Consider the following 16878-nt stretch of genomic DNA (forward strand, 5'->3'; position numbering starts at 1 on the left):
TTTCAAATATTTGAAAAGTGCTTTCAAATATTTGAAAAGCGCGGTCTTCTTTTTTCATTCATCCAGTGAAACAGAATGGAAGGAGATTTCAAGTCAAGTAGAAGGATTTCTTCATAGAGAACATATTGTTTTTGGATGCATTTCTATTTCTTTTTCTTTCCTTTTCTGCTGTTGTGGGCTATTGTAAGTTTTAATCTTGTGTAAACTGCCCAGTGTAGTCCTTGCATCAAAGGAGCAGTATTGAATAAAATAAAAATAAAAATAAATAAATAAATAAATACTGTGGTCTGTTCTGTGGAATTACCTCAGTGGCTTATGTATCTGGCTATGGAGCCAGCGGTTGGGAGTTCAGTTTCCCACTATGTCCCCTATGAGTAGAGCCAGCCTGTGTGGCCTTGGGCAAGCTGCACAATCCCAAGATGCATCCAAAAGAAGGGAATGGTAAAAGACTTCTGAGTATTCTCTGCCTAGAAAACCCTGAAAAGGGTTGCCACATATCAGAACTGACTTGATGGGAAATGATGATGATAATGATAATTAGATGTAGTGATTGTTTCAACATAAGGGTTCCTAGGTATAAAACTGGAGGTCACAAATTCATAGGGTTGCCATAAGTTAAAATTGGTGATACATAATAATAGCAACAGGAGATGTTGTGATTAGGCTGCCAATATAGTTAACTCCATGTTAAATTCATGGAGAATGGAGCCACCAAGAGCTAATAATCTGGATAGCTTTATATCACTCCACTGTGAGAGGCACAGTGCCCTTGTTGCAAGGGAACATGAGACTGTAGATGTAGTTCGAATAAACTTCTAGTAGGCTTAGACGGACGTGGTGGCGCTGCGGGCTAAACCGCAGAAGCCTGTGCTGCAGGGTCAGAAGACCAAGCAGTCGTAAGATCAAATCCATGCGACGGAGTGAGCGCCCGTCGCTTGTCCCAGCTCCCGCCAACCTAGCGGTTTGTAAGCATGCAAATGCTAGTAGATAAATCGGGACCACCTCGGTGGGAAGGTAACTGCATTCCGTGTCTAAGTCGCACTGCCCATGTGACCATGGAAGATTGTCTTCGGACAAAACGCTGGCTCTATGGCTTGGAAACGGGGATGAGCGCCGCCCCCTAGAGTCGAACATGACTGGACAAAAATTGTCAAGTGGAACCTTTACCTTTACCTTTTTAGGCTTTCCATAGGCAGCCAATTGGTTGCCTGGCCTCTGTGTGGACAGAAGACTGAACTGACCCATGGCAGAGATGAAAAGGTTATCTTTTTGGGGCTGCAATTTCCAAAGTTTCACTGGGGCTGCCAGAAACCCACTGGCCATGATTGCTGTAGGACTGTAAAAGCTACGGTCCAAAACATTAACTTTTTCTATGATTTAGTGTTCAGTTAGCTGCAGAATGGCTCTTAACATTCTTGTCTAGCAAAGTGCACGTCACGTAACAATGGGCTCAAGTTACAGGACTTTGAATATCAGAGGGGAAAAAACATAAGACAGTGGAACCAATTACCTCAAGAGGTGGTGAGTACTCCAATATTGGAGGCATTCAAGAAAAACTTAGACAACCACCTGGCAGATATCCTTTGATTTGTATTTCTGCATCAAGCAGGGGGTTGGACTTGATAGGCTCATAGGCCCCTTTCAGCATCACTATTCTATGATTTATGATTGAGTCTCCTTTGCTATTTGTAAATTCTTTGATATCTCTTTCCCCCACCCCTCCACACTCTACACTAATAGTGTATCCAGGCTGGCATCACCATTTGAGTGATGGGCTAAAATTGAGTTAGATATTGACATCAAACCTCTTAGAATCTGCAGCAGGGTTTCTGTTGACCTCAACAGACAGCTGTGTGTATGAACCTTGCAGTAAAGTTTGGATATCATTTCTTGGTCACACCCTGGACTGAAGTGCAACTTGGGTCTTGACAGCCAAATTGCTTCTGTATACTTCAGAGTAATAACTGGCTGGATAGCCCAGTGAGATGGAGTATCTAGATTACAGTTCCCCGCTGTGCATCCCAGAAGAGTCAGCCTGTGTGGCTTTGGGCAAGCTCCACAGTCCCAGGATGCCCCCCACACAAGAAGGTACTGGTAGACCACTTCTGAATACTTTATACCTAGAAAACTCTGAAAGGGGTTGCCATAAATTAGAAATGACTTGACAGAACACAGTTAATTTTCATTCAGATGAATGCTAAATTCAGAATTTTTTTCTGATTATCTTCGAATGATTCCAGATTTCCAGGATGGCAGATTGAATGTCAGGTATGCCTGGGTAGTGCTATAGCACATATTCTGCTGGCTGCAGAACAGTGACCATTTCAGGCCAATGAAAATGGATGTCTCTGGAATAATCTGTTCTTGAGAATTCTGTAAATGCTCTGTCAGCTGGACTCTGTGGATGCTTCTCAGAGCATCATTGAGAAGAGCTTAGGAATTTCCTCTGTGCAAGGCCCTATTTAAAGATGACTTGTGGGGGTCATTCTGCTGTAGAATCCAGTAGTCAGTGAAGTGTTGTGTGGTCAGTGAAGAAGAGAAAGAAATTGTAGTGCAGAGCAAAACATTAAGAGAAGCAATATTACTTTTCATGCTCCAGCTGCTGGCACCTGCTATCAAGCAGAGAACAATATGGACTCTGTGGCTAAAATCCTGCCACTTAGCACTACAAATCACAACTGGGCTAAGCCCATTTGAGTCAGTAGAATTCATAGAGGAGTTGACTCACCAAATCCTCTCTAATTCAATGGGCCTATTCCAGTGTTACTTACTATGCTAAGCAACAGGATTTCAGTTTCTGTCAACATTTTCCCACTGAGGGGAGTGAGTGGCTGTATATGTGAGGACTATGCATGATAGGGAGACAAACCGGTATTCACACTTAAGACTTGGGTATAGAGTTTCTCCTGAAGCAATGCCATGGCCCAGATCCTCTTGTTGTCTATCTGAGCTAACGTATTTACATCATTGTTGCTTCTGCGCTCCTCAAAACCCTATAGCATGTCCCATTCAAACCAATGGTTTGCCCTTCTTACTTAGTCTTAACAAACGCATTGACTGTGTTAGCACATTTAACTTTGCAATCATTACTGCCTGCCTTCTAAACTAGCTAGACCTCATTTTATGATGCACTATTCTAAAACAGGCTCAGGCAACACATGGTACAACCACAATCATTATGCAGTGGTGAGATTAGCCTCCTTCCTTCTGAAATAATGATTGCCAAGAGAGATGGGCACTTCCTGTGGTTTGACGGTTCACTGTGGTTCATTGAACCAGGTTCACAGGTGTTGCATCCTGGATTCTGTGTCCCACCTCCTCCCACAGTTGTCCACTCAGAGGAGACGGGGCAGGGAAGCCCACAGTGCAGCTTCTGACAAAGTGCCTGCAGGAGGAGATGGGAAGCAGAATCCAGGGTGCCTGTGCAACATCTATGGGCTCAATCTGGCAAACTGCACCAAACCAACAATCAACAGTAAGTGCCCTTCTCTAATTGCCGGTGACTCTGGGGGCAATTTTTGATACATGGCATATGTGGATTGCTTTTATTTTTAGCTGGGTGTATCAAAAACAATGAAGGAGATATTCCTTTGATGGTCATTGTACAGCCACCTATTTTATCTAGAAGAGAATCAAAAGCTCATTTTAGGCCACTTCTGTTGTTAATCTTGTTATAAGCAGAGGTATGCCTTGTAGTGAAGGCAATAGGAGAAGGGGACGATGGTTGGACAGTGTCATCGAAGCTACCAACGTGAATTTGATGAAACTCCAGGAGGCAGTGGAAGACAGGAGGGCCTGGCGTGCTCTGGTCCATGGGGTCACGAAGAGTCAGACACAACTTAACGATTAAGCAACAACAATGCCTTCTAGCTCTCATTTTCTGTGTGCAACACATTATGACATGAGTCTTGAGGTTTTTTCCACCTCCAGTTTCCTCAGTGGCTTGAATCTTTCCAGCCTTTTCCATGAAATGCATGCTGAAATGGGCCACCTCTCATTCTGAAATTACAGATCTGCTCAATTGTGGAAATAACTGAACAGATCTGAAATCTGAAATTGCAGATCTGCTCAATGTTTTCCAGAAGATCCCCAAATGACTTTAATCACCTGTGTTATATTTTAATGCTGACATCAGAAGGTGGAAAATAGAAATGATACTTCTTTAATATCTCTAGATGCTGAGAAGGCTAGGATTATAACTGTAAAAAGCAACTATTTATAGTGAAAGTTGGTGAGGACTTGGGATATCCTCAGTAGCTGTGGCTTTACACAGCATATAGATCTAAAGGGTGATTTTATATTTTAAGTTCTCTCTCTTTTTCATTCACATTGCTTTAGAAAACAAAGATTTAGATCCCAATGATGCAGTGGCTGACTAGGTAAACATGACAGCCGTTATGAGCTAAGCAATAACTCACCATAGCTTGGATGCTCAAAACCGTTTTACTAAGACAGGTAGCAGGGTGGAGGGGAATGAATTGCCATTTCCTTTAGAGGTCTGCACTTTGTACATTTTTTCTTAAGTGAATCCAGCAGTAAGTTTCAATGCACCATTTCCAAAAGCTTTTTTCATGCAGTAGCATCTGGGTTATCATTTGTTTTGCATGGACAAATCAGAACTGTTGTTGACTTCAGGCAGGCCGAAGCAGGCCCAGACTCATTTTGTACCAGCTGGGTTCGACTGCTTGCTTCTTTTGTGATATGATCACTTAGATCCAGCGCCCACATACTTGCCTGTGCAGGTGTAATCTGAGCTATTCTTCAACAGAACTCATCCTAGAGTGGCAAAATTTGGACCGCCTATAATTTGTCAATTGGGTCCGGCCTTGATATATTTGCAGAAGTAAAAATAAACCAAAGACTTTTAAATACTTACTTATATCACAATACACTCTTGATTAAGTTAAGCAGGGTCCCAAATTTCTTAGTTTGCTGTGCACTTAGTGTGGAGCTCCGACATCTGTCTTTCTAGAAACTTACCATTATATACATATACTGAGAGATATATTTGGTGACTCCCATTGGATGAAAACAGACAGTCCTTCGTTTATTAGTAATTCATCTCAATATTCATTTAAGCCTTTAGAAAGGGACTTCTCTATATTATCCCACCATGTCTTCAGGAGCCTTTTACCAGGACATCAAGAGCAAGGATATAATAAAATGGTGTCCTTTTGTAGTACAGTCTTGTGTGGAAACTTATTGAGTTACTTTGAACAGCACAAAACGGAACAGCATGCTTAACTGCAAACTGGCCTTCCGATCATTAAAAGGCTATCTTGCAGCAGAGTGACAAATATGAAAATGGTTCTGGAAACCAGGAACTATGGGGAACAGTTGAGGGAGTCTGTATGTTTATCCAGGAAAACAGAAGACTGAGAGTGCATAAGTTGGCCATTTTCAAGTATTTGAGAGCCAAGAAAGTGGGACCTGAACCAAAACATTCAAATTACAAGAGAGGAGTTTTTGACCAAGTACTTTGGCACTGGAATGGACTACTTAGTCGATATACAATTTAAGCTAATTTGATATATATAGATGATGATACATTTGTGTGTGACGGTGAGACATTGAAAGAAAAAGAGAGTGCATTTGGGTGTGTGAGGAAAGTCTATGTAAGAGCCCGGGAGGTTTGTGAGAATGAACAAAAATTGTAAATGGCAGGATAGGGGAAAAGAAAGAGAATCATTTCTGAAAATGGTGGAAGCTATTGCCTTCTTTACAGTCACAAACCTATGATCTTGCAAAAAAAAAACAACCCACCATAGAACATAGTGATCAATATGTATAAGATCCAGCTGTAAAAATCTTGTATCACTGGTTTATTTGAACACATTGTCAGATTAAATTTACATGAAAATCAAGGTAAACTTTTTGTTTGGAATATATCATGTTAGCTTTTTATGAATGGAAAGAAAATATATTCATATTTGATAATTAGTAACACAGTTATGAAAGTGTGAGGCCTTTAAAGTTCTGCCCTCACAGTGGTCCCAATGTGGCCACCCCATATTCAGCTCTTCTTGTTATTGTTGTTATGTGCCATTAAGTTGACTCTGACCCATGGCGATCCTATGAAAGCATGATTTCCAAAATGTCCTTAACTGCTCTGTAATAGTAAGCTGAACCCTGTGGTATCCTTTGTCAGTCCATGTCATATTTGGACTTCCTTTTTTTCTGTTGCCTTCCCTCTTTCCCAGCATTATTTTGTTTTTTCCAAAGAATCCTACTTTCTCATGATGTGCCCAAAACAGTACAGTCTCGGTTTCAACATTTTTGCCTCCAGAGATAGTCCCGGCTTGATTTGATCTAGCACCCACTTGTTCATCTTTATGGTAATCAAAGCTATCTGCAAGGCTCTCCTCCAACATAATATTTCAAATGAATCAATTTTTCCCTGCCAACTTTCTTAACTATCTACTTTTTGCACCCATACACGGTGGCAGAAAATACAAGAGTGGGGGTGATCTTGGTCTTGGGCTCCCATAACACATCTTTACATCTTTTCTAGTTCCTTCATTGCTGTCTCTCCATGTCTCAGTCTTCTTCTGATTTTTTTGACTGAAGACTCCATTTGTGTGTTTTTTAAAATAATATTTTTATTTTACTTTATAAACTACAACATAAAATACATAAACCAAAATACAAATCAATTGTCTCCATTTGGAGTGATGAATGAACCAAGGTTTACAAAATCTCTAACTATTTCAATTTCTTCATTGTCAGTATTAAAGTTGGGTAGTTCTCCCATAGCCATGATTTTGGTGTTCTTAACATTCATCTGTCATCCTGTTTTGTCACTTTCTTCTCCCACTTTTGCTAAAAGTTGGTTCAAGTCATTGCTCCTTTATGCCAGTAAGATGGCATCATCTGCATATGTTAAATTATTGATGCTTCTTTCATTAATTTTTGCTCCTTCATCTGAACCTAGTTCAGCTTTCCATATGATATTTTCTGCACACAGATTGAACAGATAAAGAGTATAAAATTCCCCCTTTTTGACACCTTTGCCTACTGGAAACTATTTTGTCTCTCCATATTCTGTCCTAACAGTAGCTTCTTCCACAATGCAAGTTAGGCATCAGAACAATCAAGTGCTGAAACACACCCATTTCTTTCAGAATACCCCATGGTTTCCCATGATCCACACAGTCAAAGTCTTTTAGTCCATAAAGCATAGACTGATCTTCTTCTGAAACTCTTTGGTGCTTTTAAGTAGCTAGTGGATATTTACGTTATGATATTGAGTGCCTCTCCTTTTTAGAATCCATCTTGAGCATCAGCTATTTCTTGCGCCATATAAGGTAAAAGTCTTTGTTGCGAGACCTATAATACAAATTACTGTAATTTTGGCTGTATTTGCATATATTAGCTAAAATTAGCACATGCAACTTTATTGTAAAATCTCCTTCTTTTCAGTGATGACTTTCTTTCCCAGTGATGGCTGTCCTACTTTAGGTCAGGCAGCAACAGCCACCCTAGATTGGATGTCCATTTGTCAGAGGTTCTATGGCTCTCAATTAGAGATGTGCAGGAACTGCCAAAATGATGGTTCGTCTTGGTTTGTGGAAGTCCATGAATCACAAACCGCAAATTTTTGGATTTCTTCCTGAATGAACTGAGAATCAGTTCAGGATTTTTTTTAGACAGTCCAACTGTCTCCCCACCCCCAGCCTGCCCCTCAGCCCCTTCCCACTGCCCCTTTGCCTTCCTACCTTTTCCTGCCACTGCCTCCTCTTTCTCAGCTGCCACCACGATCTTGAGAGCCCTTCTGCAGGCTGGTAGCCTTTGCGTATGTTCCTGCCTCTCAGCTGGTAGGCGGGGACATGTGCAGATGGCCCCCAGCCATCTGAACAGGCCAGCTAACTTAATAAATAAATAAGTAAATAAGTAAATAAGTATGAATGAATGAATGAATAAATAAATAAATAAATAAATAGATAAATAAATAAATAAATTTCTTTTTCTACTTAGATGGCATGTCAGCCAGCCAGAGCCATCTGCACATGTCTGCACATCTCAGCTGGGCGGTAGGGACAGTGTAGATGATCCCAGGCCAGCTGGCAGGCTGGCTAAATAAAAAAAATTATACAGTGCTGATTTTTTTTTTAAAAAAAAACATTTTTGTTTCAGTTAATCGGCCTTTTAGTGAGCTGAGGGCCATCTGCACATGTTGCCACCTCCCAGCTGAACATGAATTCACATTTGGCACATGCTTTGGGAAAAGGCCACTGGCCTGCAATGAGACTCTCAGGATGATGGTGGCAATGGAACAAGAAGAAGCAGTGGCAGGAAAAGGTGGGGAGACAAAAGGGGCAGTAGGAAGGGCGGGGAGGCTGATGGCGGGCAACAAACCAGGAGGTTCATAAATTGCCAAAATTTGGTTGGTTTGGTAAACTTTAGGTTCTTCAATTTGGATGAACCTGAACCGATCCAAAAACAAATTAGTTAATTTTGATGAATTTTCTGGTTCGTTTTTAGCTCTACTCTCAGCGCATCAATAGGAAATCATACTAGATGACACCTGAAGCCTCTCCCACGTCTGCAATTCCATGAATGTTACTAACACATGCAGGATTTTGGCATTATTATATGATGGCTGAAATTCTGTTTGCAGAGCTCAGCTTCATAAGACTGATGACATAATTAGCCAGGGTGATTTTTCTGAAAATAAAAAATTACCATTTACTCCATCTGAAGGTTCCCAGGTTCCCATGGAATCCTTTTCATCATGGAGAAGCCATTGGGAGTTGTAGGACAAGGGGGGGGGGGCAGGGAGTCTTTAATTTCCAAAAAATCAGGACCAGCAGGCTGACTACCAGCAGTGGCATTTTCAGAAATTTCAAAAGTTATCACCAGCTGGTAACATGGGCCCCATCAACTTCCTCATAAGGAAAGGATTCCATAAGGACCATGGAAGCTGCAAGACCTTGTGGAGGAGGAAGCACAAAAAAAAAAAAAACCTTCTGGAAAAATCAATACAGCTGAGCCATCAGCCTTATGTGATTTAGCTCTGTGAACAGGATTTCAGCCAAAATAGAGCAATTTTTTTTCAAACTTGGCATACTACAAAACTCCCAGTACATACATATTGTTATATACATTTATTTTTACACACATTTTTCTAGTAAGCACTCTCTCTCTCTCTTTACATTGTTTAACACTACAGTGGGGTCTTGACTTGAGAACTTAATCCGTATTGGAAGGCGGTTCTCAAGTCAAAAAGTTCTCAGGTCAAATCTGCATTTCCCATAGGAATGCATTGAAAACCATTTGATCCGTATCTGCTCTTTTCCGTCCATAGAAACTAATGGGAAGCTGCTATTCCGCCTTCGACCACTAGAGGGGGGATATTTTGTTTCTTTTTTTCTTAGGTCAAGAAAGGTTCAGGGAAGGCAGGGAAAATACAGTCCAGGCACTACCAGGCAGTCTGAAGACTCCCGATCCACTCTCTAAATGCTGGGAGGAGTGAGGAAGCAGACAGGCACCCTTTTCACTGGCTAACAGTTAACTGAAAGTTCAAATTTTGCACTTTCCCTGCCTCCCACGTGGTTTTTTTTTCAGTTCTTAACTCAAATCTAAGTATGTAAGTCAAGTCAATATTTTCCTATGAGAGTGGTTCTTAAGTCAAAATGTTCTTAACTTGAGCCGTTCTTAAGTCAAGACCCCACTGTAGTTCAAGAGCAATACAGCATCTATATCTGGAAGTAATGTTGGATGGATGGATGGACGGACGGACGGACCGATGGATGGACCACCCCATTAGTGTGTACACTACCATGAGCGCCACATGTAACTATATCCCACCAAAAAGAAGAGAAGAGAAAATCCTGTAATATTTCTCAAGTAATTTCCCCCCTGCTATCACAAAACATCCAGACTAAACAAGCAGTAACCAGACCCAGGTTCCAAAGTACTGGGTAACATGCTGGGGTTGTCAATACCAGCTTTTAATTGGAGAAAACCATACCTTGGATAAGAAAGAAGGTTTTTGTACATTTGTGTTGATAACACATTGATGGCTCGTGCTTATAAGCAAACAAACAACAACCCTGTTTGCCAATGTCCCAGGTGTTTGGGATCCTATGTCAAAAAGGGTTGTACCCGGTAGAGCACAGCGGATCTTCCGTTAATAATTCACAGTGCTGTGAGCACTGAGGGCAGAATGTACTGTTTTCCTCCCTACAGTCATTTCTCAAAACAAGCATCCAAAGGTTTTCCAAACTAAAACCTGAAAAGCATTTGTTTTTTACGAAATGAAAATGTGGTTCCGTCTGGGTCAAATTTTTTCGCCTATGATTCTCTTGATAGCTTATCTACTATCATGTCAGGACACAGCAGCAGTGCACAGCGAGCTAACAGGATTGCCTTCCCAGAGGTAAGTCTATCTCCATGTAATTTAAGATACTGCCTTACATATAGAAAGAGCTGTCTATCTGGCCAGTGCATCAATTCAGACTTGAGAATGAGACATGTGGGTACTATTACCTTTAAGCAGCTAGCAAAAAACGATTTATACAATGGCCCCATCACAATATGGTGATAGCGCTGTTACTGGAAGCATTTGGCAGTCTTATAATTGTACCTTTTCATTATGTTTCATTCTGTGCCACCATTTTGCTTCATATTATTCCATTCATCACTCTTTGAGGGTTTGGAGGTTTTTGTTTGTTTGTTTGTTTTTGCATATTCCTTCCTAAGTCAATATTTAAGTGTTACCCATGTTAAAAAAAAATACAGCAAGCTGCGATTCTGTATAGTGAAGATAACAAAATAGTGTAGGTAAAAGTATATAAATAAAAAGACAAAGTCTTTTCGTGTGTGTGTTCGTATGTGTGGCTTTGATTTTCAGTATCTGACTGGTTAATACTTTACACACACACACAGTTTAAAAGACAATTCTTTTGGACCTTTCTTGTGCTACTAATTGCAAACTTATCCAAAGGAAATATAATATGGAAATATCAAAACATATTATCAGGAGTAAGTGGGCTATGACATAGGAAGAGTGAGAGGAAAGAGAAAATACATTTAATTATGGAGTCTTATTCCAGTAATCCTTTTGAAAGCTAAATAATGAGCAGATTTTTGATGTTTGATGAAGTTGTCAAACAAAGGAAGGTAATGCAGAGGCACATTTAAAATCTAGGTGAAGGTGAACTTATCAAATTCTTTTCAAGAAGCTGAAGGGTAGAAGCACCACATCTTTCTGCCACCAGGAGCAAATATATACATATATTTTTGGGAGTCTCTGTTTGACTGTTGGATTCTGATGTCTGTCCACAGAGACGCTGTGATTTGATCTCTTGTGCACTGATGTGTATCCATAGAATCATCTCTTGAGCATTTGAGCCTTTCATTTAGCACTCTTTCTTCTGCTGCTTCTGATTAATAGAACTCTCTTCTAATTACCAGTCGAGCTACCTGCCCAGCCAACAACAAATCATTTTAAGAATAAACAGTTATGTTCCTCATCTGACAAAATGGCCTATAGCCTTTGGAATGCTCACCCCCACCATGGATTTGCAGACATTTAAGTCGCCACAGGATCTTTGGCTGTTTTAATTCTGCTTGTCAGTCAGCCATCTTTGTTAACTGATGTTCAGTAACAATGACAGAGCTCTTGCTTAGAAATGCAATTGTAATGAGGACTTCTGAAGCTACTGCCTCCTTTCCTCATCAGGATTATACTATGGAATGTGCAGGATGGAAATCAGTACTATTAACATGTGCCAGCAAGTTGTCTCACAGTAGGAAAAGAGGTATTTCACTGTTCTCTTTCGGTCCATTGGAAAATACACCCCAAAGGAACACAAACTCACCAGATCTTCTTCACGAGTGGTGGAATTTCACAACACCAAACACAAAAGGCTATGATCCAAAAAAAGCACTTGAGATGGGCCTAGACAAGTTTTTTTTCCGTTCCTTGCACACTTGCTTTAGCCTCCACATGTTCGCGCATATATGTGCTGCCACATTTTTATACATCGATTATCTGACATTTTGCCCAGATTATAGCCCTTTATAAATCAATTTTTCCATACATTTCATGGTGAAAGGGAAAATCAACTGAATGCTGAAATCACCAGTTGGCTTGACTGTGTAGAACTTCCATGGCTACATAATCTTTTGTCTCCACAATAAAATGAATCATGAAGAACCCCTTGGTTTATATATCAGGAGCATCTCAAATAGCCAGCTGGATATTGTGCAAAAATTGGTTCCTCCGACAAAAGCAGGGCTAAAGGTGGCGTCCCAGTGAACAGCCATTCTCTTATATCTTGAAGGTGCTTCTTAAATTTCCCCCGCCCTTCAGTTGTGCTGTTAGCAAATGGAAGGAAACAATATTCCCTTCATGGTAATTAATCCAATCAGAAACTGATGTTAGGAATTATTTTTTTACTCCAGATAGGGAAAAAAAGATGACGTGCAGTTCCCTACTTGAAGCATAAAACAGGTGTACGTTTATTAATTTCACCTGTGTGTCCCAAAGCATGTGCCAAATGTGAATTCATGTTCTTTCATTCTGTTTCACTACTGTAATGCAATGCCTGTGAACTTGAAAACACCATTATCTTGGCACTTCAGTGCTGAGAGAGAAGCCAAAACTAGATTGGATTATAATAACCTTCTGATTTTTGGCATTTTTCCCACCGTCTTTCAGGTTGTTTTACAACTGTTTCCCCTAATACCACTGAATAGTAATTTTCTTTTTCTTTTTTTACAGTGCAGTTATCCACAGCAACATCTGTATTTATTTATGTACACAATAGATGCTGATCCACTGACCGAATATTTACATGCTGAAATACTGTACTGTATGTTTACATGTGTGGCTCTCCGCCACCACATATCTCATTGCTCTTAAAGTGATGGCGGTAGTTGTAAGAAATACAATTTCTGAAATACCCTGTATCTTTGATTTCAGATTACCTCTGAAATGCATGTTTTGAGTTGGAAGTGCATAAGCACTGCTGATCACATTGACCTAACCCTTACATTATCATAGAGATGGGCTCAATATAGCAATATCTCTCCTGTCCACCATCATTTCAGTGGGGGAAATAGACTTTTGTGTTTTGTGGTGATATGGCAGCTTACCAAAATTGAGGAAGCCCACAAAACAGGACCAGAGAATGTGAATCCCCTGTCCCGCATCAGGTGCAATCAGCATGACCAGTGGTGGGAGTTGCAGCCCAACAATATCTGAAGACTGGTACATCCTACCCCAACTGCTATGAAATCTGCACTGAAGTGCAGTACAACCCTGATATCCATGATCAGTATTCATGGTTTCCTTTACCCGCAGTCTGAAAATACTGCATTGAAAACATTAAAAGGAAATTATATCCAGAAAAAAAAATATTTTCACATATTACCGGAACAGACCACTAAAGGCAGCCAGAGACAGTGCTATGAATTCTTGTTGTTGAAGAATACATAACATGGTCCTGGCATTCTCTAATGGCCAGTTCTGTTAATGCGTCTGAAAAAAAAACATTCTGAAGTTTTTTTTAAACCTTACTATGCATAGCTTTCACTGTTATCCATGATTTGCAGCATCCACAAGGGGCTTGGAACCAATCCCTCGTATATCCTACTGTACTTTTACTTGCCCATCTGAAGCAGGAACAACTACATCTTCCTGTAGCCCTGGTGTGTGCCAGTAAATTGTCAAACTAGGCAGTGAATGCTTAGTGCTTGGTACATCATGTGTGGATCCTACCCTGAACACTTCCACATTTGTTCAATTGTTCACATATTGCTGACATGCTTGAGGACTGCACATGTTTGGGGAGTGTAGACATGGGTGCATATGCATAGCTTGTGGCTGGGCTTGCTACCATGAACCCACTCTCCCTTACGCCACATTCACATTATGTACAGTTCAATGGCTGTGTGAAGATAGCCACTGACAAGTGACACACATCCTTGGACAGAACTGATCTTCTAGGAGATATGGTCCGTTTACTGCTCTCCGTTTTGTAATCTCAGTGAAAGATAGGCCTATAGTTATGGTGGAGCAATCACCACAATTGAAGGGATGCTGAAATCTAGAAGTGAACCTGCTGATGGATTTTGAGGAAATTAACAGCACTACTTTTTTGCTTCTTCTTCTTTTGAAAAGCATACATTTACTTTTTTTTCTTTTTGGGGTGTGTGTGTGTCCATATTCCTCTCCTTCTTTTTCTGAAGAGGTGGCATGCACCCATTTGTTGAGCCAAAAGGGGTGAGAGACAATGTCAGTTGCCTTGCATGCTAGAATAGCTAGCTATGGCTATGCTGAGAGGCCTAACACATGATTCAGTGTATTAGTGACAAATGTAGCAGCTGCCATTATGATTGTGCAGAACTCTTTCATTTAAAAAATATCACCAAAACATACCTCTGGGCTCTTGAGCAAAGGACGAAAAGCACAGAAGGTACTGTAATGTTATCATTAAATCATTAGGGTTTTTTTTTTTTATCCTTTTAGACAAATCCTTTTAGCTGTGTCTTTTTTATTTTTTCTCTCTCTCATTTCTATTGTCATTGATATTCCTTGTGCATATATGTGTAACTCACCTGTGGAAGGATTTACTCAAAGGTGAATAATAATAATAATAATAATAATAATAATAATAATAATAATAATAATAATAATAATAATAATAATAATAATAATAATAATAATAATAATAATAGAAGAAGAAGCCTTGATCAGAGTCAGAACCCTGTTATGTCAAACCTAAGGTGCAGATTATTGTACAAATGATCTGACATTTTTGCCACTTGCCCAAGGAGGCATCCGGGAAGCTGTTGCATAAGTGGAGACAGAGCTTTCTTAATGGAGATTACCAATCGTGCAATTAAGTTAAATTATCTTACAACTGCAGAGCTGGAAGAGACCCCATGGATTGAATCCAGTGCCTGTCAAGGAGACACCATAGGGCTTTGAACTCCCAACCTCTGGGTCTACAGCCAGATAGCTAAACCACTGAGCTAGCAGAGCTTGTGCATGCAGGCTAAACCCACCTCACTGCAGTAACAGGAGCTTCTGCTTAATGGAAGCTGAATAGGATAATTGCCAGGTATTTAAAAGTTGGAAGCTTAGAGGGGAGGAAAGAGACTTGTTGCAGGTCTGCTCCCTCGACTTCTTGCTAGAAAAGATTTCCAGCAAAAGTCCAGATTAGGGTTGCATTTCCATAACAGACCTTTCTGAACAGCACAGGGAAGCTGGAAGTGGAGGGAGTGAAGCCTCAGTGAGGCAGCATGCCTGAGTAGGGCCTGTGAGTGCCTATTGCTGAGAATGCCAAAGCTCGGGGTGGGGGGGAAGAGATACTATTTATTTATTTATTATATTTTGGACTACAGAGTCTGGAATGGTCCTTCCAACATGGGCCATGTTCTCCATGCTTTGCAACCGGATCTGTGCAACTAGTCCTGTTTCTGTTCATCAAAGATATACCTGAGGCAGTGTGCAGTTAAGCTGGTTGAAGTAAGGAATCCTGCTTCCAGAAACAAACGTTTATGATCAGAAAGGATTTATCCAATAAAACTCTCCTGTTCTTGTACGGTTTGGGCTTCTGGATTGATGACCTTTTATCTGGAAAATCCCAGTTGAGGCTTTTATCTGCTAAAACGGTTTTCAGTTTTATATTGCTTTGTATTTTGTTATTGTTGTTTTATCGTGGGTCCTGTACTTGTTATTGTTGTTATAAGCAGCTCTGAGGAGCACAAATGCAGCTCTGAGGGTGGGACATGCCTTTTGAACATTTATCCGTGTTTTAAAAAGATGCTTTCTCCCATTTAAATGTTTTGAGAACAGTAGTATGGGGCAGACTATCTAACTAAAATAATGATTCCTATAAAATGAAAATAGAGATTTCTGTACACTTTAATTTTTTTTTCAGTGGACATCAGGAATCTCCCATCTAACTGGGCCGAGGTTCCTCCTCTAAACTGTAACTGCTCTGACATGGAGCTACCAAGCAATACATCACAGTGATGCACATAGGAACAAGTCAGACTAATTTATCCCTCTAGGCCAGCTTTTTTTCTATACTGACAGATATCAGCTTTTCAGAGTTCAGGGTTTAGGCAAAAGTCTTTCCAAAACCTACCTGAAGATATATGGGCTTATTTGGGATCTTATACATGTGATGCATATGCTTTACTGGCAAGCTATGGCCCAATCATATATACTCAAGTGGAATTCCATCCTTCTTGTGAACTGATGATATAAAAGAAGGATAGAAACCATAAAAACATGTAGTGATTATGATTTAGAAAAGGTAGCTGTGTTAGTCTGTGTAAGCATACTAGACAAAACAAAAAACCCCACAAAATTTAAAAAATACAGAATACAAAAATGTTGTGGTACCTTAAAGACTAACTGCTATATTTTAATGTGAGCTTTCATGGACAAGTCCACTTCCTCAGACCTCATGCTGTTTATGTTGCAAAGTTTTGACGTTCTGGTAAAACTCCTTTTATAATGCAGTAGAAGAACAGAGACCCATGGAGGAGAATAGCTACAAGTTCCCCCCCCCCCAGAGTCCACCCCTTTCTCATTAAATGGCAGTTAGATTTGCAGTAACTCACTCTGAGACATTTGTTGTAGAAAATATTTAAGAAGGTCACTTACACTTGCTTGACATTACAGACTTGTGCGTACTTAGCAATCAACCAAACAGATCAACAGAAAACAAATAATTGCCACCAATCTATCAAAGAGAGGGAAAAAGAACACTTAGCAAAGAGCTGGGGCTCTTTTTGAACTCGAAGGCTGGAAGAAATAATTGGTGAATGCGGGATAGATAATCACCCCAGTCCAGAAAAGTCCCTCCCAGTGACTCATATTACAGACAGCATGAAAGCTTGCAAATAAAATTCCAA

General features: G+C 40.2%; 1 protein-coding gene and 1 long non-coding RNA gene across 2 annotated transcripts in view; both read left to right on the forward strand.

Moving 5' to 3' along the window:
* The first annotated feature begins 8305 nt into the window (after positions 1 to 8305).
* The window catches only part of C8A (complement C8 alpha chain), a 41484-nt gene continuing 32911 nt past the window's right edge, over positions 8306 to 16878 (forward strand). The window contains exon 1 of the mRNA XM_020789856.3: positions 8306 to 10378. Coding sequence (XP_020645515.3) covers positions 10257 to 10378 — 122 coding nt within the window. The 5' untranslated portion in view covers positions 8306 to 10256. The remainder of the gene's footprint in view (positions 10379 to 16878) is intronic.
* LOC144589061 (uncharacterized) lies at positions 10391 to 15789 on the forward strand. The gene is made up of 2 exons (XR_013544944.1): positions 10391 to 11762; positions 12728 to 15789. It is a non-coding gene; the product is annotated as an uncharacterized LOC144589061 (long non-coding RNA).

This window comes from Pogona vitticeps, chromosome 4 (assembly GCF_051106095.1).
Source record: "Pogona vitticeps strain Pit_001003342236 chromosome 4, PviZW2.1, whole genome shotgun sequence".
NCBI classification, from domain to species: Eukaryota; Metazoa; Chordata; class Lepidosauria; order Squamata; family Agamidae; genus Pogona; species Pogona vitticeps.